General features: G+C 37.1%; 1 protein-coding gene across 4 annotated transcripts in view; it reads right to left on the bottom strand.

The window, feature by feature from the left end:
- Positions 1–25781, bottom strand: part of grm1a (glutamate receptor, metabotropic 1a) — a 41951-nt gene that overhangs the window by 9079 nt on the left and 7091 nt on the right. For all 4 annotated transcript variants that reach the window (XM_032585104.1, XM_032585107.1, XM_032585106.1 and 1 more), the window contains 5 exons: positions 7871–8106; positions 5723–5969; positions 5127–5295; positions 3494–3620; positions 1220–2156 (listed from right to left, as the gene is read on the bottom strand). In XM_032585104.1, the coding sequence (XP_032440995.1) occupies positions 1220–2156; positions 3494–3620; positions 5127–5295; positions 5723–5969; positions 7871–8106 (1716 nt within the window). The remainder of the gene's footprint in view (positions 1–1219; positions 2157–3493; positions 3621–5126; positions 5296–5722; positions 5970–7870; positions 8107–25781) is intronic.

Below are 25781 nucleotides of genomic sequence, written 5' to 3'. Positions count from 1 at the left end.
GGTCATACTGGATTTTTTTTTATGGATATCAGAGTAAATTAGGTTGAATCCAAATTGTACCCAAACTCTTATGATTCTCAATTGCAAAAAAATGAAAAAGAAAACCATGTTTCCTTTTCTTTTTACTTCACTGTTTCACTCAACTACATGTTGGTCTGTGACATAAAATCGCTCCCAAAATACATAGAAGTTTGTGGTACTAATGTAAAAAAATGTGAACAAGTTCATGGAGTATAAACAATAACAACTTCTACAAAAAGAACTCAAACTATTCCACATACAAACTTACATACATCATGAACATGGATGTCATAGCTTGATTTGTTTATAATTCATTGGGAAATATAAATTAGGATTAATCTTATGAATTAAAAATGTAGGTTTTTAGATATGTGTATTTGTCCACTCTGAACATAGGTGTCGGCTTCCCAAGTCTGTTTGACTTCCACTGAATGACTGTGAATCAACCTATTTGGTAAGAGTTTGTTTCACAGAAGTTATTTAACGAGAATGAACAGTGCAAAGGTTAAATAAATGAAGCTCAATCAAGATCCGAGAAAGAGGATTATTACTTTTAAGAGATTTATCTTTAAGGAATTTCTAAAAGACTACTCAACTCAAAGCTATTAGTTGAAATAGCTTATGTAAAATATGCTAAGCCAGATTTCATAAGAAGTCATCCAGCGTAGTGTTGCGTTCTTGATAAAACAGCAGCCACTACAGCTGAGCAGTTCTGTTACAGATAGAAAGAATATGTTTTTAAAAGAGAACTGCACTGCATGTATTTCTGTTTTGTAGTTTCATAACATTTATGTCTGTGATGATTTCATGCAAACTTTTCCCTTTGACTGCACTTTATAAGAACTATACAAATCCATGTCGTTTGGAAAAATAGGTGGTAGGCTTCTGCTTTTCTTATTTCATTTTGGTGCTGAATTATACTGCAATCCCTCTGCCTCTAAAGTCAGAACTGGGATTTGAAAATGTCTTGGACAGTATGCAGTCTATCCCTTCCTGGGAGTTTCAGATAAATGAAAGCAAATTCCGACTTACAAGCTCAAAGGGAAGGCACCAGTATCTTCTAATTTTAATATATGTTACCGAACATGATATAATTTTCCCAAATATCAAAAAGATTAGCACCAGTATCTTCTAATTTTAATATATGTTACCGAACATGATATAATTTTCCCAAATATCAAAAAGATTAGCTACTCACTTGGCATTTCCAGAAATCGCCTTCTTCCGACGGAACATGTTAAGGAAGCTGTTGCTCCCGCACTGAGCCGCAGACTTCCCATCGCCGACATGCATTCGCACCACGTCGGATGTGGTGAAGGCGCTTCGGACGTTTCTCTCTGGTTTGGCAATGATAATGTACATCTTGGGTGTGAACATGCACCCCAGGGCTACTGTTACACTCAGGCTGACCGAAAAAGACGTGGTTATGATCTTGTAGTTTGAGCCGAAATAGATTGGCACAAAGGCAAGCCAGATGATGCAGGTAGTGTACATTGTAAAGGCAATATATTTGGCCTCATTGAAATTGGCAGGGACGTTTCTCGTCTTGAAGGCATAGTAGGTGCAGCTCATGATAAGTAGGCCGTTGTAGCCCAGCGGTGCCACCATGCCTACGTTGCTGGTGTTGCAGATGAGGTAGACCTCACGTATGCTTGGGTATGATTTGATGGGCTCGGGAGGCTCCAGAATAATGAGCGTGATCTCAAGAGTTAGTTGCACGCTGATAAGCATAAAGGCAATGATGACTTGGGCCCAGGCACTCATGAAGCGTGGTTTCCTGGTGCAGATCTTCTTCTTGCTGCCAGCTAGAATACGAGCAATTCGGTTTGTTTTAGTCACCAGAGCAGAGTAGCACATGGCAGAAGAGAGGCCTACCAAGAGTCTCTGCAGGTAGCAGGAAGCGACAGTGGGTCGAGCGATTAATGTGAACGGACAGATGTAACCCAAGAATATGCCTGCCAAGATGATATAACAGAGTTCCCTGCTGGAGGATTTAACCACAGGCGTGTCACGGTACTGGATGAATATGAAGGTGACAAAGGAGGTGATCAGGATGCCAACGCAGGAGAAAACAACTGCGACAATGGATTCCACATCGGCCCAGTCAAGATACTTCAGAGGCAGGGGCTGGCAGCCTGAAAGACATTTACAGTACAAAGACTTATTAGCATGCTCATGTTCCTGGACAAATTTCTTTATCAGCAATGGTATAGTCTTCTGGCATTAATTTGGCTTTGCAAGACATAAATATGTGTGTTTTAACTGCACTAGTTGCATGCTTGTCATCTAGCCTGCGGAGGAATATTGAAGAGCTTAATTTGGAGAAGAAGAAAAAAAAACTGACATCCCTCGACTTCCCCAGCTTAATACACCATAAATGATGTGCTTCTGCTAATAGCATTAAAATGACTTCACTTAGAAGCCCACTTTTGAGCTGACGCCTAACGTGTCAAATCATTAGAAATCTGACATTTAAAAGTAGTCCATGTTGGCTAACACTGAGAGAACATGCTTTTTATTTTAGATAAAAACTTAAATTTGCCATTCTAAATCCTTTCAGTTACAATTCTAAAATAAAGAAACCGTTTTAAGTAAACCGAGTGCCCCCCCCCCTTTCCTTTCTTTTCTCTCAAAGTAATGAGAGTGAAAGGGAAATTTCTTCCTCAACACACTGCTGAAGTGTGTTCCCAGGCTTCTCATGGCAGTAATGGGATTTTACACCTGGGAATGAAGAGCTCCTCTCAACTTCATAAATTGCTGTCAAAACAACCACCAAGATACAAGGTGAAGAGCAGGGAGCAAGGAAGCGAGCAACATCACCTTTTTTAAGTAACAAGGAGCCTGAGGAAGCAATGAGAGGATCACCCTTCAGGAAGAAGCGTGATCTGTAAAAGTATAAACTAGTTTGTATTTTATTCCATCTACCTAATTATTCACATCAGCTAAAGCCTGACAGGAGCTGAAACAGGTGAACTATTATGGATTTGTTCAATATCTTGTCTCACTTATATTCAAATTAAACTAAATATTTCCTGTTTTAGATCAGACACTATTGCCAAAATGATTTTTATAACAGGAAATAATAGAAACAACAACAAAAAATTTTTTTTGACCTGTGGGTGTATTTTAAGGACCACCTCAAACACAGTTTCCTTGTTTGACATCAAGGTGACATCAGAAGAAATCAGGTAGGCAGATATCTGTGTCTAGATATCCAGTGTATTTGACAACATTTTTACAGTTTAAAAGGAAATTCATTCAAATGCTACTGATATTTAAATTAAATTTATAAAAAATCTGAGATTTTGCACGAAAAAACCCCATTTTGTATTAGTAATCTCGACTGATCAAAACGGGAAACATTTAATTTGATCTTATGTCAGACAATTAGAAAAGAAAAGCCTTTTTCATCTTTTTATACAGTGTATGTGCATATCAGGCTTTAAAATAGTTCATAGCAAGATTTTCCTACCTGCAAGATCTTCGTCGGGCCACCATCCCAGCTCACAGGCCTTGCAGGTAAACTCATCTTGAACACACTCATTGTCTTTGCAGGTCGTGCAAATCCAACAGCAGCTCACTTCACCTTTCCTTATCACCTGGATACAGATGGGGAATAGGCAATGCTTCAACCAATCACAATGCTAATCCAATCACCACATAAAGCACAGTACACTTTAAGAAGCACAAAATCGTAATTTGCATCAAGGAAAATTTCAAAGTCAGGCATTTTTTTTGTGCATAATTTTTTGAGTGAAAGACAGTGTTTGGAAAACAAGGCCAACTGCTCTCTTACATCCGGCTCCCAGAGAGGCTGTTACCAGCGCTGTGATATGCAAAGCAGGGTGATAAGTGGGGCAAGAAACAAAGCAGATAGAGGAAGAAGTATGGGGCAGCTAACAGAGAGAGGCTGAACCCTCCCTTCAGGACAGCTCAGTATACAACAACAGAAACTATTCATCCCCAGCAGAGGCCAGTCGGGGCATTTCATGAAATTGGGCACAGAACCAATTTGATTACTCAGTGAGGCAAACTGGCCTTCTCCTCATCCAGTTAGGGTAAAAGTCCCAGTATTATTAGAATATGTGTGCGATATGAGGCATAATCTAAAATTAAATAATTCAGGAATAACCTTTCTAAGGTTACACCATTGACTACTTATTTCAAACAGGTAAGGTTGGAATACGTAGTCAAAATTTATTCATTTAATAAATGTAATATGTATATTTATGTCATCGGTATTTACTAAATATTGATATTCTTGTATAGAACCCTGGAAGAGTAAATACAGTATATTTCATTAAGATGCACCACTTAAACTAATAACTAATTTTAAGCAAAACAACATTTTATTTTATATTTTATGTGTTTTAATGATTTTGATGATGGCACTTGACAAAATGCAATTTTTGCTACTGGTTTCTCAATTGGTGAATGACGTTTTTATGACTTTATTTTTTGTGTTTTTATGATGTAAAGCACTTTCAACTGCTTTGTTGCTGAAATGTGACATACAAACAAACTTGATTGATTGACTTGATTTATAGCGTTCATACATTTTATCAAAAGGAATTTGATCTATATACATTTAGCTCTGTTTATATTGTTTCCCACAGATAAACTCTTGTACAACATACAGACTTAGCCTAACTATGGATGTTCAAAACAGGCCTGAGAAGTTTATTATGTAAAGCAGATATTGAGTGATTTTGGACATATCCTTGTGTTCGAGTGTAATTTGACACACATATCTGTTCATAAATTAATAAACAGAAAATGATTGTGCTTACTGTTAAAGTCAAACACTGAATGAAAAACAGGAATGTGAGAGATATCTGACAGCAGCAGCAGTTTCCTACACGACTTTCTAGAAAATGTCTGGCATCACTTTTGATATGTGATGTAGACTGCCTTTGATTGAGAAAGCAAGAATCATTTATAAAATCATTAGAATGCAACTGACTTCCAAGCTCATCCTCTTCTGCTACAGCAGCTATTTGCAGCTGTTAAATGACTATGGATTTCTTTCAGACTATTTTGACAAATCGCTGACAGTGTTTACTTACGGTTGCAGAATCCCCTTTAAGCAGGATTTGAATCCCTACCTTTATCTGTCCCTTGGAGCAGGGGTCGCTGCAGACTGAACGAACCATCTCGCTGCTGTTCATCCACAGCTTGTTGTCGTCGATGTTAAGGATGCCTTCATGCCAGGATCCTACGTTTATGTAGTCGAAGCGTTCGTCACCCACATTCTGGAGATTCATGATGTCATACCTGGAAATATGGAGAGAAAAATGGCAGATAAGCGTTGGTATGAGCAGGATGAAGTTGAAGAGTGGGAGGTAATTTAGAGAGATTAAACAGCCTTGCAACCATTTTGTCTGTTAAAATTTGGTTTTGCAGTGCGAGACCTTGTTGGGGTGTGTGTTCAGGAGTACACGGCCTTCTCATTTTTAAAATGAGCCGGGATGTGCTTCACCTAACCTCGCACTATTGTTGGAATGGCCCTGCTCTGTTTTCCGACTGTCAAACAGTGTCTATTGTGCTGGAAAGAAAAAAGATGAAAGTGGACTGCCGCAGTGGACCGTCCGCTGAATCTGTTCCAGTCCAAACTAATTACATCCCTCTGTGTGCTCAGGCCCAGCGCACATGTATGTGCTTATGCACGAAAGCTCTGCTTCTCTTCTCCTCCTTTTCTCACCTGCCTGGGGTGTCTCCGTTTTCATCAAAGTAAATTTCCTCCCCTGACACTCCTCTGAAGGACGTCTTGAGCAGGTAGTCCAGCAGCTTGCTGCCATCAATTGGATCCATTGCCTCACAGAGTCCCGTCTGGCCCGGGCACAGCTCCTTATGCATATCATGAAGGCCATGAGCCATAGCGTAGATGGCATTGATGACAAAGCCCATCTTACTGTCTTGAACATAGTTGTCATGCAGGCCCTCATTTCCTGTTGAAAGAAAATAAAAAAAGTCATGCAGTGCAAGCCTCAGAACTGTGGCGAAATCTGATTCAAATGAAGTAAACAGGAATGGAAGCCATTGTCCTTTCTTTATCGTAAATATCAACATATCCATCCAAATTTCCACAGGAAACAGATTGGGGAAACATTCAGGAGAATATTTTGAGAGGAGTTTATATACACACAAATCAGTCTAAAATCAAATTAAGTTTTTTTTTTTTTTTTGCAGGATGTAGAATCTGTGCAAGAAACGACTTCAGAAATAAAGCTAGTTGCACAAGTTTGAATTTCAGTTACATTTTCTAAAATTTTTACATTGTCACTATTAATGTGAACTTTATCCATCCCAAAATCCAGTTTTGGGATGGATAACCATCCACAACTTTTTAACAGTTAACACCAATTCCTCTGTTCAGAGGAACACCAAATTCTGTAAAAAATAAAATAAAATAAAATAAAATAAAATAAAACTAAAGCCCAAAGTAATTCAAATACATCTATTTCTTCAGGTGGATCCAAATAATGTTTCTTTGTGTTTCTGAAGGTAAAAGTTTAAAAATCTTTGTGATGGGTCTCACTTTATAACTGACTTTCTCAAAATGAAATAGAGCCATCCATAGAGACCATACATCAGTTTCTACTTCCACTAGGGGTAATCGATGCTCATTTTGAGAATGGATAATTTCAGGTCATTTTCTGTAATTTATTCTCATACAATCATATTCAGTTATGGGACTCCAGTAGTCGTGTGTCTCAGCAAGAGAGGTATGCAGATATTTTGACATGAAGGACCATAATCTCTCACATTTTGAGGAAAGAGGACAGAAAAACAATTAATGGAGTTGGGGTAAAATGCTAATTGTGGCATAAAAATGCTTTTTTTTTTTTTTAAATCCCAAATTATAATGCATTTGAATTCAAGTAAAATTAAATGGAATAGCCTTATTCAAATTGTATTTAAATTTAATAAAATAAAATGTAAGGATTGCTACCACTTGTTTTATCCTCATGATGCATCTAAATTGTGGTTCAGAATGGCAAACGGGTGAACTGTGCTCTGTGTCAGATGCATGCATTCACTCTAGAAACCACAAGGTGTTACAGGTCCACCTAGGTGCCAGTGTGAGCCATTCATTTGTGCAGTCTATGTCTTCTTCACATATCAGGTTTGACCATTGAAAATCTCAGTATGCATCATAACAGTCTCAGAGATTTGTTCTTGTTTTCAAATTGGCCAAACTCATCTTGCCTTTGAGGAATCAAACATAAACAATGTGCAAGTGACAAAAAAATAAATATTAACCTAACACTCACCACCTTGAAGATCTTTGGGAGATTGGTTTTTAAACAGCGACACAGACAATGCAGAAAAGCAGCTGTGATTACAATGACTGTACATGTGTGAAGCAGTAAAATTCATGAGATTTCATTTCTTTTATTACAAAAAGCAGGCGGTGCAATTGAATCAACTGAATGCAGTGGTGGTTGATTTTGTCAAGAACAAAATTTACCGTGATCACCTTTGAGAAGCAAATGAAGAGAATATTCAGAAAGAGAAAAATAAAAGATGTCATTGTTCTTTTGTTTTAAGAGTTACTGCTTAAATGTAGCCGCTTCAAGATAAAAGCATACAAAGTGACACTTTAGATCAGGGGTCAGCAACTCCAATCCTCGATTGCCACTGTTTTGCAAAAAATACTTTAATCATCAACATGTCAGCAAGTTTGACAAAGGCCTGGTTAATAACCATTCATTTGACTCAGGTATGGATCCAACAGTGACACTCGAGCACTGGAGTTGCAGACCCCTGCTTTACCTCAAATCTAATTCTATGCAACCCTTTTGTTTTAGTTCAGAAACTAAATCTGAACTTCTCTGCTGCCACCTACCAGAACAGACTTTTTTGTAGTTCTTGTTTTCCTGCGGATGCCCCGGAAGGCGACACTGGAATCGATACTGCCAGAACTCGGCGAACCAGGGGTTCCTGGTGTTCTTGTCGAGACGCAGCTTCAGGTAGTAGTCGTCGAAGGACTTCACGACCTCCGACTGCAGCTTCATGGTGATTCCTCCCTCCGCCTCCTCCTCGTAACCCTCCACCACTTCGTAACGGTCAGCCCATCCATCGCTGCAGTGACATGCAAATAAATTAAAAAAAATACTTAAATATAAATCATAGTCATCAAGATAATTATGATAATTATAGACCATAAAGCATCGACAGACCAGTAAGAAGTCACCGCAGACAGTAATGACAGACTTTGCTTGTCACTGTCAGTTCTCCTTTTAAAATAGATTCTTGTTGGGTGTAATTTGCGATTAGTATCAGATTGATGCAAGAACAAACATTTGCAAGAGCTCAGAAATTCATTCCTTCATTCGCTCACTCGTTTCGCCAATGCAGTGTTTGGTTACACAGCTCTGTCCTGGTTTTATTCACAATGCTTTTGGTAGATTGGTGGCTCAGTTTTACCAAGTAATCTTAAAATTGATATATCAACATACTGATGATGTTTTGCTTTGAAGCAGCTCTCAAAGAGGATAAAAAAAAGAAAAGATTATTCCCGTATTTGTCATTTGAAGGTCATGAAAAGCACTTAAATGTCAAAAGGAAGTTTTGTTAATGTGTTTATATTTTGGGTACAGCATGTCCACAGCTGGAACTAGTCCTGTATAAAAAGATAATTAAGCTTGTTTTTTTTAACTGTTTGACATGAAATCCTGTTTTAGGTCAGTTAGGATAGAACTTGTGTAATATATTTTGTTTTATTAAATCATTATTTCCATATGAAGATGGTATGATGTAAAACTTGCGCAGAAATGTATGAGTTTGACAATCTGCTGCAACAATCTTTAAGTCAAGAAGACGGAAATCTCACTGCCTCAGCTGTTACTGTTGGTTTTAGAAAATCTTTCCAGCTTGCTGGTTTGCTCGCTTGCATATTCCAGTGTGCCTGAACATCTATCCTATCAAGCTCATTTGGATATAGCTGGCCAGTGGGCTCAAAAAGAAATGAAAAACATCAGTGAAAGTGACACAAATTAACAGATGAACAACGCCGCTCAGGGCTACCTTTTTCCTCACAGTCTGAGCCAGAGAGTTTTCAGCTCCTTGACTCCCTGTGTCTCTCTTTCATCCTAATGTTAGCTCCGAGCTCCTGCCTTGAAATACCTGTGCCGTCTACAGCTGCAAACCAATTAAGTGCAACTCACCGTGGAACCAATTACCTCACACATTGTTCCGGGTGATGGAAAAGGACACAAACATGTCTCTGTGAGTTCAGCTCAGAGTCTCTGACCTTTTTGTCTACAATTACTGCCAGTCAGGAAAAAGGAGACAGTCAAACTAATTGGCGAGATTGTGTGGGAGACGCATTGAAGCCAAGTGTGGACCTTATCAAAGCAGAAGCCATGCATATATTTGTTCAGCTGGAAAAGGGAAAAATATGGAAATTATTTCAAAGGTAAAGCTCAGGTTATTCAGAAGTTGACGCTGATGTCTGATCCTCTGATCTTTTCATATTGTTAAAAACTGAACTACCACGGTTGATCAAACTTTTATTAAATATGCTTTGTAGTCATCCCACTGTGCAAGATCAGAGACTCATTATCACATGACATTTATGAATCCATAAGAATACCAGTACGGAAACAGTTGGGTCAATCTGATGGCTTAAAACATTTACATACAATGCCCCTATTTATTCACAACTTTCAGTGAAACAGTGGAATTTCACAAGCCACACATTGAGCTAATAATTACTTTACCTGCAGAATTAATAAATCCCTCAACAAACAACAAAAAAATTAACTGATAAATTATTCTAAAAAGAGTAAATATATTTAATGATTTGGAACTTTAGTAAACCCTGCTGAGAGAAAATATCCATAAAATGGAGAAAACTTGAAACAGTAGTGTACCTTTCAAATTTTCCACTGATGACTAATTCAGCATATATCTACTGATTTAGAATGCAATTATGTGTTAACTATGTTCCAGTCAAAAAATGTTGCATCTTTGGGCTTGAGAAAAAAAAAAAAAAACTCAATCCAGCATCTACAAGACCAAATCACGATTCAGTAAAAAGTTAGACTGTGACAAGACCAAGGCTTTGAAAATGTGGCCTCTGACTGGTCTACAAGGCCACAACGCCGATGTATGTGCCTACATAATAACATCCATCCACTTTCTTACACCCTTATCCAATTGGGATTGGCAGGGGTGCTGGTGCCTATCTCCAGCTGTCAACAGGCGAGAGGCAGGGTACACCCTGGACTGGTCGCCAGTCCATCGTAGATATAACAACACAGGGTTTCCCCAAAAAACTTGCTAAGCCCAGCGGTTGGGGTGCTAGGCCAGTCATTCATTCAGCTTCCTAATTCAGCTGCCTGTTATGTTTTTGAGTTACAAAGTGTTTAAAGTTGACAGGAAATTTGAAAATATCACTTGATAATTATGTGTTATTGTAAGATTAATGCTTGAATACCAACTATAAAGTCTTAAAAAATGCAAACATTTAAAAAAACTAAATAAATAAGCCATGCTTAGCCTGGTGGGGGCCCAAGTAAAACTTGGTGGCCTGCCAGGCTTGTAATACACTGTAACATATCTATCTTATATTAAACCAAAAATCATAACTGGGCTAAATATGAACTTGTTGTCAAAATGGTCAGCAGTCAGACAAGATCTAATCAAATATTGTTTGTTGCCTTTAAAGTTTAATGTAACAGTCACTCTACAAAATAGCATAACCTTGCATAATCCTACTGTGTTCTTAAATGCCAATAAATAATCTCTGTGGATGATGTACCAACAAGATTTCCTGCATTTCTGCTGACTGTTTAAAAGGAGAGTTGATGTGAGTCACCACTAGAATTCTCCAAATTGAGTTAAGACTCAGAAACACGTGAACGTCATTGGGTCATTAGTCACATTTCCTTCATTCTCTCTGAGTCAATACCACCTCTGTTACTCCTTCTCTTCTTCAGTACAAATGACACAAAAACAAGCCCCATGTTATCATTTAAAAATGTAAAGCACACCACAAACATGCTAGCGTGAAAGGTTAAAGGCATTTAGTAAAGTCTGTGCTTTGCAATTTCATGTTTTGGTCTAAGTAAAGAGAAGGAAGCAGGCGGTTCTAAAATAAAGACAGTGAGCGAAAGAGAGGCAGGAGGAGTGCCGTTCAACACTCCACATGAATAATTCACAGCGCACTGAAGACATGCCTGACTGTGTCTCACAGTGCAGTTTGTGATAAAGTGAAATGACATTTCTTTCTTCTCACACTTCTCTCTTTGAGAATATTTCTGTCTGGCAAAGGTCCAAACAGCTCATCAAAGCTCACCGTGCCCCATGACGGCTGCCTAATGGGACCAAATCTGATTTTCTGTCACCTCAATGTTCTGCACCTTCGCGCTGCATATTTGAATGGTCCATCGTTACATAAATGCAGTTGGGCATACCAGAGAAACACCTGTTCGAACAGATTAAGTGTGGCATTAGCGACGCAGATGGTTCCACAATGACAGAGAGCCAGAAGGTTTAAAAATAAGCAAATCGTACCGGAAAGGATCACAACTTTTGATACTTCAGATATTGTAAAGCAAAACTATACTGTTATGTAATGGGAGCTTTTCCACCTTTTTCCATTTTTGACCTGAATTGGTGAAAAGGTGGCTTGGTGATATTTGTCTAATTCTCATTTCAACCAAAATATATAATTGTAATTTCACAGCCGACATGCCAAGAATGGTGTCAGAAAGCATAAGTGAAGATGTCTGGATGGAAGTGATGTGTAACAGACCAAGCAGCATTCAAACCAAGCAGAAAGTGAAAAGGCATGGTGCGTCTGTTGAAGGTCATGTAATTGTTTTGTGAACATGCTTCATGAACATATAAGACAGCATAACAGCAACATCAAGTGCACATATATTAAATGTGTTGACTTATAATGTGGTCAAAAACAGGAAAATTTGACAGATAATCTGTAATTAGTTTCATTATAGCTCCTTCAGCAGAAAAAAATGTGTTTAAATCATTCAAGATGGATGAAGGATAACATTTGACTTAGATAATTGCAGGTTTTATCACATAATGAATAAATCCTGATCGTCCTCGTTGCAGTTTGCCAAAAAAGAATTATGCAACCAGATTATGTAACAGACTACTTTTTTCATGCCTATGAAGATGCATTCACTCAAAAACAGAAGATATCTTAGAATGGTAAGAGTTTGTCCTTGTGCATTTGAACACCTTTAACTAAGCCGGATTAGTGGGACAACGGGGTAAAAATTCACAAAAGGCATATCTAGATGACGTTTTTCAAATGTCTCTTGTTATTCCTGAAAGTCAGCAGTGATTTCAGTTTCAGAAACATGTGAAATACTTGATAGATTTACTGAGACATCGTCATGTGTGCCGTTGAGAAAACACATGTCAGCAGATTAGGTTATTTCACAGAACTGCATGAAAAACGTGGAAATCGAGGACTCTGTCAGATGATCCGGTTCCAGTTTGAAAGTACACTTGTATATTTATAAAATCATGAATTAATTGGCAGGGGAGAGATTTAATCACATGCACTGTTTTCCTTGGAGGACGACTTAGAAGAGTTGCTTTAGAAAAGTGGGGTAGGAGAGTGAAGAGTTCCTAAATTTGCTGTGTGGATTTAAAAATAACAAAACTTGTAATCATTCATAAATTGGAACAATAATTAGGTTACTGTTAATGGGAAGTATAGATGCCAGTTTTAAAGTATCTACACTGGCTCCCTGGAGCTCAAAGAATAGACTTTAAAATACTGTTGTTAGCTTATAAATCACTGAACGGCTTAGCACCACAATACATTCAAGATCTGTTGTTGTTGTATCAACCTTCCAGACCCCTCAGGACTTCTGGTTCCGGTCTGCTCTGCATCCCCAGAACCAGAACCAAACAAGGAGAAACAGCATTCAGCTTCTATGCACCACAAATCTGGAAAAAAAACTTCCAGAAAACTGTAAAACAGCTGAAACACTGACTTCCTTTAAATCTTGACTAAAAACCCACCTGTTTAGATTTGCTTTTGAAACATAATCAATTACGAATTTAATGATGGCACTTGACTTAATGTAATGTTCTTATTGTTGATTCTATGTTGCATGACTTTGTGTTTTTGCCTTGCTGCCTTGCTGCTGAAATGTGCTATACAAATAAAATTTGATTTGATTTGATTTTTGATTTGATGCACTAATTAGTATTTTCTGGCCAGTACACATTTCAAGATTTTCTTCAAAGTCTGACTTGTTACATATGAATTTGAGCAACTCTGATTTTTGTTTTTGTTCTTTTTTTCTATAACAAGAAATATAAATATGCCCCTGACCTGTATTAGATTTTTCATAATCTTAAAAAAGACAAAGTATGCTGCTAGACCACAAGTGGTGGGCATTTTTAGTTTTAATATATTTAATTATTAGGGGAAAACATTTATTTTTTTGTTTTTGACCTGCTGATCACCAAATAAAACCAATCCAGACAAAAATGGGAAAGTAAGAGATAGATTGGTGCCTCTAAAGCTCATATTAGAAATAGAAAGCAAGATTTTACATGATTGCTGATAAATTAAAAAAATAATAATAATTTTAAAAAGCTAAAAAGTTGATAATGCAAGTTAATTTAAGTTTGAGTGCAAAACTCCTAGATTTTATATGATTATGCATCATTAAATAAATTCATCAAAAATTTAAATCAATTGCAGGATATAAAATAACATATAAATGTAAAATATAATTTTTTTTTTTAAGTATTATTGGATAAAAATCTCAATGTTTAATCTGAATAGATAAGAAATTTACAAATATAACCCCAGTAAACACTTGGCAAGGCCTAACTAAGGAATATTAAATGCATAGAATGCTCAAATAAATAAACACAGAGGTTTTAAAAATAGGCATGATGCTAAATTAGTGGTTTTATCTTTAAAGCACACGGTTTCTTAAATGATGGAGAGTTAGAATCATCATGTGCAGAGCTCATCTCAGTCTTGCCAGACTGCCTCTAGCAATACAATACTATCTATACTTATCAGAAAACTTGACCCACATCGATAAACAATGTCTTTCATACGTAGCGAAAAATACATGCAATATCGTCTGTACAAAGGCAGTTAACATGTATTCATCTAAAGACTCCACAATCAAAAATACCATCCCACTTTCTGTAGTTTAATTGTCATCCATTTTTCTGCCTTGTAGCACAGCTCTCTTGAGGTGATGCATAGGCCCAAAGTGGTCTATGGAAGCCATGCAAGCTGATATTTTATTAATTCATCTTGCCCCAGTTTAGGTTGAGAGATCAGTGTCCTGAGCGCTAACAGGAAGGACCACAGGGGGAGGGGTCTTTTTTTCTTTTTACTACAAAAGGATTCAGTTCACTTCTACATCCCTTAACAACATTTATTTCCCAAATGGTCTAAAAGATACTAAAATATTGAAAGCAACTAGTTACATTTTTAATGCTGCTCTTCTTAAACTGGGTTACGTTCTGGTGAAGTTCACATTTTCCTGTTTGCCTGTGAACTCCAAAGAATTGCTATTAGTTTTACTGAAAAGCTTTTAAGACCCGACTATATGTCTTAAAGAGTGAACTCTTAAATAACAATCAAATAAAGGACCATTAATAAATTGTTCTGTATATCTTATAAAAATATAATCTACATTATGCCTTTTTCCATTACAGAACCCATTATTGGTCATGAGGCAAAATGCTGCATTTCAAAATTCAGGTAACAATAAACTTAGGTATTTCAACATCTACTGCACATTTGGTAAAACGTTTCAGAAAATTTGTAGTTAAGTGATAACATCCAGAATGTTGTCAGTGAAATGTCTGACCAAAAATACCTACACTACAGCAAAAAGGTCATAGCATCATAAAAATGTCCTGTGTGCATTTTTGCTTCACTTGAATGATTCAGGTCAAATAAATATTTACATCAGACCAAGACAGCCTGAGTAAATTAGTTTTTAAATGTCCTACACTGTGAACCAACAATGAATAAACATGTCAGGAGTTGAAGGATGGAGAGTCTTATACAGATCCTGGCAGGGTGCTGGTATAGGACAAAATTTGCGTTGAGTTTTCCAGGTCATGACATCCCCAGAGAATCACACTATCAATACCATGTTGGACTGCCGGGACTTTGCTCTTTTTCTGAAATGCTGTGTTGGTGTTACGCCAGAGGAAACACGGTGAACACCTTCCAAAATGTTCTCCTTTTGCCTCATCTGTCCACAGAGTATTTTCACAGAAATCTTGGTGATCATCGAGATATTTTCTGACAAATGTGAGACATACACAACATTTTGCTAAGTCTCTTGTTCTGTGTTAAACAAGAGACTTAAAACCCTTCGATATTGCGCCTGAAATATTTTTGTTGTGTTAGAGACTCCTGGGAAGTTTCACCTTTGTTTCATTTATTCTCCATTTGTTAATGGATTTCTCAGTGGTTCAGTGGAGTCTTAAAGCCTTACAGATGGCCTGGTAAATCTTGGATTATAAGGTTACATTAGATAGTTTTTTTCTCTGAGTAAATTAAAAGCATCATTTGAAAACAGTGTTTTGTATTTACCTAGATTATCTTTGAGAAAAAATACATATTGGATGATCTGAAATATTTAAGCGTAACATCAAACATAAGGAAAATTAGCAAAGGGAAAATAGATTTTCACATCACTGTAGATGTGACTACCTGTATAGATTATTTTGAAGTACAACCATAGCCATCTTTCTTTTTTGCAAACTCAATGCTCACCTTCTCTTTCCTTTCCTTTCAGTTTTCAGATCTTTTCAAATGGCTTCATTCATTCGGTGAACACACAAGGTCGACACAGAATGTAAAAACATATGAGACTTTCAAAATTTTGGACATGTGTCTTTTAAAAATTCAGCTAAATATGTAAAAAAAATTGTTTTCGGTTCAGTTATATTGTTCTGTAGAAAAGCCTAGCACCCACGCACTTTGTTCTAGTGGCCTCTGTCTGCACAAAAAGCCTTACAGCTTCCACTAATCAGCTTGTGACAGCTATGCCCAGATGCGAGGCCAGTGAGCTATTTTTGATCCCTTCAATGCCGTGGAGCCATATCCTTGTACTTGGAGCACAAGGCATCAATTAGAAAGATAGATGCCCTTGACAATGTGTGGCTGATCTCAATTAACATCACAGGTGTGATAAAAATATCCAGGTTCAGCACATTGTTCTCTACAAGTGAAGACAAATAAATTCATCAATCTTCACCCAACATGAATAAAGATTCAACTGGTGTATTTAGAAACAATTCCTTTACTGCAATACATTCCTTACTTATAGATGCATTTTTTTTTACTTATTAATGGAACATTTTCAGCCATGTCTGCTGAGAAAGAGCCATTGTGTTGGCTTCAGCGAAGCCCCGCTGACAGAGCGCTTAACAGATCTGCAATGCAATGATCACACAAACTTTGTCAAGAGGTCAAACAATGTCTCCATGGAGACTGTGGTGAAAGCATCACAGAAGTTAATTTTTGTTTATTTTTTTGTGCGTTGGGTCAATAAATTCATTCTCTGCAGACATAAACTAGAATGATTTTCATGTGGAATGCCACAGAAAAATCTACGTTTCCTACACATAGGAAATTCAGAGTTAATGAACTGGTATGAAGCTGTTTGTATTTTTTTCAGACAAGTCTTAAGAGAAGTAAGCAGAATAAATGGAAATAGTACACTTAACCCATTGTTACATGTCTGTGTGAGGTATAAAAGGATGTGAAACAGGGAAATTAGAAACTAAACTGTGTTTGTGGCATTGATAATTAAATATCAATACAAAGTCCTGCCAAAGTTTGACCCCTTATATTGTGTTCATAGGTGTATAACGTGGCAGAAAGTCACTAATGTTAAAAGAGTGTTTTGTCTTTAATCCGGGAAATTACAAACAAAACAAAATAAATAAGATAGAAAGGAAATCTCAAGGATGACATATTTCTGAAGTTGATCGAAGCATGGAGATTGTGTTTTTTTTTTTTCTTTGACAAGAATTTGTAATTTTACAAACTGTATAATTTTACATTTTCAAAAGTGTTGAGGTCAGAACCATTCCAGATGCCCACTGTTATCCGGTTTTATCAATTTTTGAAGTGTGTTTAGGATCAAAATCCTTATGGGAAATCCAATTTGTGTCCATCTTTCCCAAACTATCAGAAATTGGTTTGACTGTTCAAGGACTGTCGTTGTTCAAACCTATCATAAATCATAAACTGGAATCTCACAATATAGACACTTTAATATTTATTGAGTGTGTTCTTCTACTGCTCCAAAACTAGTATCTTTAATCTTCACAGAAATGTGCAGCAGACATGTAGGTGGAAGACAAATAATCATCAATAATCAAAAACCCTTAATGTTTATGAACTTCATTCTGATACCTACTTTGTAAACTACTGGATTAGTAAAATATGTATTATATAAAGCATGGTAGTGCTGTTATTCTTTTAGCTAATGAAGTGCATATTTGTGGGATTCTTCAATTGAGTTATGTAACAAAAACATTTTGATCTTTTAATTATTTCAAAAATAATTTCATTCTGAATATTTTGAAACATTTTATTGAAGAGGATGGATTGCGCTTGGTTAAAAAAAAAAAAAAACATGTGCAGAGCTGCTTGAAAAAGAGACCAATTTATTTATCATTACTTTCAGTGCTATTGACAGAAGGAGCCTCTCTCTTTGCTCATGCCCCACTATTTACCAAATAACTCGTGTCAAGAAGCCAAGAGGGAAAATTTGACATCCCTAGTGCTCTCCTTGAGATGGAGAGAAGATGAGAAACATAGAAATGAATAGATAAAGGCAGTAGAATGTGTCCATTCAGAAACGCTTCTTCTCCTGTAGCCCTAAACATTTTATGATTCAGTCTTGGAGGAAAATGCCAATCTCCTCTTACATACACAAAAACAAAAATCAATGGTACTGCTGAATGCAGCTGGTGCATACAGCTCAGATTTCCAGCTTTCTCTTTACAGATAAAGAGTCGTGCAAATTGTAATGACGGGTGTCAAGCGAGTCAGTGTCCTTTTTGACAGACTAAACAAGACCAAAGTCTTGAAAATTGGACCCCGACCAAAAAGCCACGCATGTAGGAGAAGGAGAGAATTGAGCACAACATGTGGAAAAGCAGCTTATGCAAATGGTGTTTGGTAATAACAGCATTGAAGCAGCATTAGAGAGAGAGAGAAAATGAATGCTTCTAATTGCAAGAGAGCAGGCAGGCAAATGAGTGGGTGGATTCACTGCATGCCACCATTCAGAAACTTGGTGGTGGGGGAAGCGGCAGAGGGAACAATAACAAAGGCCACTGCACAGATAATGTATAGCTGGTTTTGAAAAGCTGCACAAACTAAAGCTCAGCAGACAGACGTGAATGCCGCGATCATTCCTTTTTAGAATGGAGCGGGTGGAAAATTACTATTCCGGATTCAGAGCTTCCTTGTAACATTTTGAACTGCAAAATAAGCCTAATGGTGTTGGCCCCAGGGAACACTATTTAAATATTTGTTAAGAGGCAACCACATCTCACAAACATATTTTCCACTCTCACAACAAAACAACTTTGAAATAAATGAATTCCTGAATGGTTTTCAAAAATGCCAGCATGAAACCAGGTTTGACTCCTCATGCCTGAATCTGGTGTAATTTACAGAGCAAATGTTAGAGGGGCCACTTTCTCATACATATCTCCTTTTTTTACTTGCTGCAGGCTTTTGCAAAAATAGGCATTAAATACAATCAGGAGGTTGTACCTGAGCTAAAGATGAGCTGGAAATTAATCAAATTTTGACTTTGAGAGGCTTATTTTTATTATATGGCAGTAGTTGTGTCAAGGTTTAAATTACGTTTACATTGTCTTGTGAAACATTCACAATGTTCCCTTAAATGTTTTAAGTTCTTCTCTGCTTACAAACTACAAACTCACTGTATTTGAATTGCGATTTGTTGGAAGGACTAACACAAACTAGAAGTAAAGAAGCAAGGTAGGATAAAATGAACCATGGCTTCCTAGCTTTTACACAAATTGTTTGAAAAGTGTGGTGTGCATGGATCTTTTCAACCCCTTGTGATCTGACACCCATGATTAAATCAAAAGCTTTATACATCACCTAACAATTGAATAAAGATATTAATGTGTGCACAGCTGTTCTTGGAAGGGTGATTTTGAACTCTGGGGGAACTGAGAGATCTCCACTTCAGAATTTGACACAGTGACCATCAGTTAAAGTAACTTTTAAAATATGAGTAAAATACAGTAAAATATGAACAGATAATCTGTAAAAAAAAAAAGCTCGTTCCTCTGCATTCTCCCTGTGGACTTGCTGTCCGCTATAGAAATACACTAGTCCTTCTGAAATAACCAATCAGAGCCAGGAGGAGGGTCTTAGTACTGTTGATCCTCCTTGTGTACATGCTGCTCACAACCTCTCTCTTTCTCTTTGCTACGCTACAGTTGGGTACACCAAAACACAGGCTTCTATGAATGTTCAGGCTAGTTAGCATAGCTACAGTTTTCCTGGAACGGTAAGTTGTTTCTACAGCATTAGCACATTTAGTAGCACATACACAAGGTTGATTGACAGTGCTAACACGCTCCTCCTGGTACTGATTGATTGTTTTTGACTGGGAGCAATGCATTTTTTCAAACAGCAATGGCAGCACTGGGAGGAGGTGGAGAAGCGTGATCTATTAACAAATCATTTGTTTCACATTATTCTGTCACAACTTAACATTTTGTTTTCTAAAAGTTACATACGGTAGATTTAATTACTCCACAAATCTGATCTAAATTATGTTCACGTTTGAGGTTTTTATTTGTTCCTTTTCCTTCCACTTTACAAAGTTGCACTACTATAACTTAAAGTTCAAGGAGTTTGTGATATTTCTGCCAGGCACTGTTCCCTGTATAAGGGGAAAAAATTCAAACTTAGCTCCTAATTTAGTTTGATAATATGCTTCACAGATCTATAGTTTATAGTTTCAAAGGACTCGTATTTGGTGAAGACGCTGATATATGAAAGAAACAGAATCAAGTTTGAACTGTAACAATGCACACTGGGAGCCATTGTGCATGTTGCTTTGGCACATAGCTAACAAGTGAAAACTCTGTGGCCATCTGCACCACCACTCTCTGATTAGCTCACATTTCTTGTCGAAGTTGGTCTTTCCTTCATACAAAGCATAGAAGCCTCATTGACCTGCTGAAAAAATAAATTAGTAGGCTACTGATTTTGTGCAGAGCTGATGTGCCGGCCTTTCATTAGCAAACTTCACAACCTTCTATTAATGCAGTGCATCAGGAAGGTCATCGCACTGATACTTCTACATTTCTTTTGTAAATTTGCATGAGTCAAGTATAAATTAATATTCTTGAGTACTGAATGGGGCGGGTCGATCTGAAATTGTCTGAAATTGATATCTAGTTTTCCATTTAAAATATTTTTCAGTCAGTCCATACAACTAGACTTTTTTTGGGGCCTGTTTTCTGCGTACACCCCCTCAGTTAATTCCTGTATAGGAAAAAGTATATAATAAACTGCCATTTAAGATTTGCATGGTGCATAAAAACTGCCCACAGTGGAACTACAAGTTTTGAATTTGGATTGTTGCTGCTAGCATTTTCCACTTTCCCTGCAAAACAAAAAACAAATTTCTAGTCTGCTGGGAAGCGTTTAATCTTTGAAAACAACTGAAAGCCACAGATGATAATCTAACAAAATCTCCATCCTCAGCTCTCTTATCTTCTTCCAATTTCTCTGTTTCTGTCAACTTGTTTTGTTTTTCTCTTTTATAATCTATTTTTATCACTAGTTACTCTGCAAGACCTCTCAATCTGAAAAGTTCAAAGTCCACACCTGAAGAATACCGATATTCATCTTCAATTAGTCTTAAGTGCAGAGCTGAGAAATCACCCACAGTCTTCCACATATGTGAATCAAGTCAGTTTAATGCCTCTGCACTGTGTTTTATTTATTACAATCCATCGATAAAACACATATCATGACCTTTACTGACCTGTCAGAGAAAGCATGAATCTACCACCACCATGCTTCACCAGGGCAATAGCTTTCTTTCTTTCATCAATGACTTTATTGTTGCCCTGCTTTCATAAAGGTCATGTGTGTGGACTTTACCACACCATGGGGATATTGACTGTTTCTCCCACTAATGCTCTACTTCCCCAGTTTGGTAGACTTGCAGCTGTGCAATACAATTTCCATTTTTAGATGAGAAACATCCAAAGCTTGAGATATTACTTTATAGCCTAACTATTCAACAAACTTCACAACAGGTATATCCATAACATTTTTTTGTTTTCCTTAGACCTACTAATGCTATTGCTACTTTTACGTTTTTAAGCAAAGCTATCTATAAGTAAAAAAGTTTGAAAATGTGGGGTTTTTTCTATTTCTACGTTGTGCTCTTCCATTGAATTAGAACATAAACATTGACGTTTGTAGTTTTAAGGTAACAACATTGAAAAAGGTTCAAGTGTCATGAATATACAGTATGTAGGGCACAATGTGTTGGGAATGGAAGTTCCTCTTTCTCTGTTCATACCACACTGATAGCTGGTTTCTATGTTTGGAGTCATAGAGCAACTGAGAGAGCTGGCTGAGACAATCATCGCTAAAAACATGGAGAGAGAACGAAAAGAGACTCCCGGACCACAGAGAAGCAGAGTGGATGGAAAAGGTTGAAATCAAGGGATGAAGTGGGTCGAGGATGACGCCACATACAGCCCTCGTCTGAAGAGCAGGTTAGATGAACAGCAACAACAAAAAGCTCTCAGATTCAAACCACTCACATGTGCCCACTTGCTGTAGTGTTTTTGTCTGCCTCTGTGGGGTTCTGATCATCACTGTGTACGAGATGAGGATGAAAACCACCACACTGATAGCGTACGATGATTTCACCCTGATGCTCTGAATCAAAAGCTTTCATATTGCTTTATTTGGTGTATTGCAATTTCTTGGCACAGCAGCAATTGAGATAATGTCAAAGAGATACAAGCTTCAATATAAAATCTCATTTTATGGGTTATGAAGTAAAAGTTGACTATTGGTTTAAGGCTGGGACCCTTTTGCTGCTAGTGTTGATCCAAAACGTTTCATTTTCAATAATTGCCGATATGTAAACTTGATCTATTGTTTGCAATGCTCTCAGCACAGAGTTGCACATTACACATCCTAAGTAAAATAAGATTGTTAAGATCAAAACTACATTTATGATTTCACATCTCCGTTGCTCTACAAAAGTTCAAAGCTTAAAATGACCAGCTGTCATACTCATGGCAGTTTCTGTGATTCTGGAGCATGAAATGAATCTCTTGTGCACAATCCATCTACTCTCAAGCATGAAGCAGCAAGATTAAAATTTTCATATCATCCACCATGTTTTCCCTATTTCTGGCATTATCAGACAACATGATAGGAACTCACTATTTGGCATTTTCCTTTCTGCTTAGCATTTCCTCAAAAGCTTGCTCATATGATCTCCAGTATGAACTCCATAAAACCAGTCTATCAGAAACAAATCTATCCAGAGAACATTGAAGCTGAGCAATGATATCAGGCAAATCACCAAAAACCAAATACCTGTAGCTAAGTCAACAGCATTAGCATCAGATAGCAAATCCTTCAGGTAATATTAGCGGGAGTGCTTTAATACCTTTCCACTTGGAAAGGTGACAAAAGCCTAAATTCCTCTCCACATTGATGAGTTGTTCTTCCAGTGTACAAACATTCCATTAAAGGGTGTTGCCAAACCTTAATTTTCAGAGTTGAACAAATTGTTTTCAGTCTGTGGCTCTTCCAGTTCAAAAATATCCAAACCACTAAGGTTGCTAGAGCTCACTGAACTGCTTTTATTTGTTGTTTAAAAATAGTTTCAAAGCACAGACATGTTTTGTGGACAGGGTTTGCCTGATTGAAGTAGTGATTTGCCTTTACTTTTTAAGCTGATTTTTTTTTTTTTTTTAATTACAAGCATACTGGACTGTTATTTGTTTACACTCTGTGTTGTTCAGCTGCTAATTTATCTGTTTATCTGTGTGCTGTCAAGTGAAAAGTGGTCTCCAGGGGCTTTTTCACCAAAAAGCAGCAACTGGCTACAACTGGGAACAAACCATATCAGGAAACATAAACTGTGACAACACAGCACTTTCACATATAGCTGTATGATTTTACCATTGTTTCAAATGTTCCTATATCCAAAATTATTGATTAAAACTTCATAAATCCAGTCTTAACTTAGAATGTTGAACTTTTTCGCCTCTTTACCAACTGCATGCTATCAGTCTGAATGTCCCTTGTTGCTTTATGCAAACGTAACACACAGAACAAGCCAAAATGAACATGCACACATCATGTGAAGAGGCTCCCTGTAGGATGAAAGCATAAATTAGGAAAACAAGCTCCCGTTGGTGAGCTAATACCTACCTGCCAGCTTTATTTGGCCACACACGTGGCATAGCATCTGTGCTGGTCCAGACTTGCTCTGTCATTTTACACACTCCTTCCTATCTCCTTTTATTTTCTGTGACCTAGAAGCACTTCTTCCTCCCATGGAGATTTCCACAAAAAGCTAAAAAAAGGATTCACTTTTTCCTCTTATGGAGGAAAGGTTAAGGGACACATATGGGAGCCAGTCTTAGAGTGTCGTTACAATAGATAATTTAGATGGTATTCAAAAAAAGGAAGACTGCCCTGCTAAGAACTAAGATATGCATGGTTGCATTGGATGTAGAAATATAAACAGGCAGCTAAGAACGCTGATTGAGTCCTCTTCAGTTCTGCTTATGGGAAATAATACAGGGCATGAGAAAGGCTTATTCAAAGATGAAGACAATGACAAAAAGATATTCTTCAACATGAAAGGTTTGGATTAGATCAAGTGATCTCTATCTGGATGGAAATACTAAGCATAATTAAAACTCTCAATGCAAATATTAATCCTGATTCTCATCTAAATGATAATTTAGTTTTAGACAAGTACAAGAGCCTCCCTCTTTTATAAAACATGATGAATAAGAAGTTAGGGTTTATGTACAGGGCAGTCTTCATGGGGAATGAGATTGTATTCTGCAATGAGCACCTATTCTTACTACCCCTACTTCCACTAAGTTAATGGAACCCAGAATTATCAACTTTGGTTTACTTCAGTGTTTATCTCCGCCTCAGTCCCTAGCTACCTACAAATCTCTGAAAACATTGTTGTGTTTGCTCTATTGTTTCTCCCCTCCTCCCCCTTTTATAAGTTCAAGTCATGGCAGCATGCCTGCCTGTTGGAGTGCAGATGTTAAAATTAATTTACTATGTTTTTTGTTTGTTTTTTTTCTAAAAAACAAAACTTAATTATCTTATGTTAAACAGAGAGCCTTCAAAAAACTCAAACTGGTTTCACACTGACAAGATATTCCCTATTTTTTGAATGAGAATCGCTCAAATGAAACAGAAAATAATTTTCTACTCTATTCACAGAATGGTGTTGTAATCCATATAGTTTTTATGCTCTGCAGCATTGCATCTAATTTACTCATAGCATCTAGCAAAAGAGTCTAAGATTAGAAAATTAACAGCACAAGAAAAAAAACTCACTGCTTGTCTGTCTTAATGACATGGCACAGCTAAAACCACAGTAAAACAATAGCATTGCAAATACTTGAAGTTTGTCCCAAATTGATGAAAAAGCAACAACCAAGGTGGTCAATGAAGCTGCCAAGAGGCTGACAGTAGCACCAAGAAAACTGAAGAAATATCTGTGTTCTTCTGCATGAGACAACAACATCATCCTTTGTGTCTATTTATCTGAAAAGAGAGGAGGGCTTTAAAGTTGAAATCTTTTCTTACAAGTGAAACGTCAAGAATTATCTAAAGTTTCCCTAAGCTTTGTGGGATAATGTGTCACAATTTGTTGAAATCAGACTTGAACTTTGGACCAAAACTCGACAAGGTAGGTTTGGCATAAAAACAACATTAAATCACTATAAAAAGAACATTGTTCACACACAGGATGAATATATCAGTAGCAGCATCACAATCAGTGGCTTTCATTGTAATCTCATTGTTTTATCTTTATTTGTTTTGTTGTTCTCAGCAATCTAGTACGAGCAAGGATAAATCCAATTAATTTTCTTTATTTAAACATTATTTTACCAGGATAAAAAAAAAACATAGAGATTAAAAACCTAATTTTCTGGCCAAGAGGCAACAACAAATACCACACAGAAAAATAAAGAAAAGAAATGTAAGATTTTAGAATGGCCAAGCCACAATCTAAAACTAAAATGGACAGAAAAATTGTAGCCATGTGAACAGGGTTGTGGACAAAAGATGCGCGCACAATCCCCAATATCTGAGATCTTCTAAGAGGCAGATTGGGCGCTTATTGATGTGAGATGCTGTTTAATTCTCACCAAAGTAGACTGAGCCACGAAAGTAAACCAAAAGATGCTTTAATGAAGTGAATAAATTTAAGGGTGTGCATATTTATGCAACACGAATGTTGCCGTTTTTCTTTTTTATTATTATTTTAGCAGATTTGTTTGTGTTTCCATTGAATTGTATGGGATAAATAATCATGTCTGTGGGGGAAAAACATTTGAAAAGATCTATCAAGGTTCCACTTTCACGGCTCAACAAACCACACCGTCATTTCAACCTAGCTTGTGGATGTGATGCTAACGCACCCAGTCACTGCTGTGACTGACAACAGCAAGTATTTATGCAAATA

This window comes from Xiphophorus hellerii, chromosome 15, assembly GCF_003331165.1.
Source record: "Xiphophorus hellerii strain 12219 chromosome 15, Xiphophorus_hellerii-4.1, whole genome shotgun sequence".
Lineage (NCBI taxonomy): Eukaryota > Metazoa > Chordata > Actinopteri > Cyprinodontiformes > Poeciliidae > Xiphophorus > Xiphophorus hellerii.
Note: the sequence above shows the minus strand (reverse complement) of the source record. Positions and strands in the feature narration are given on the sequence as shown.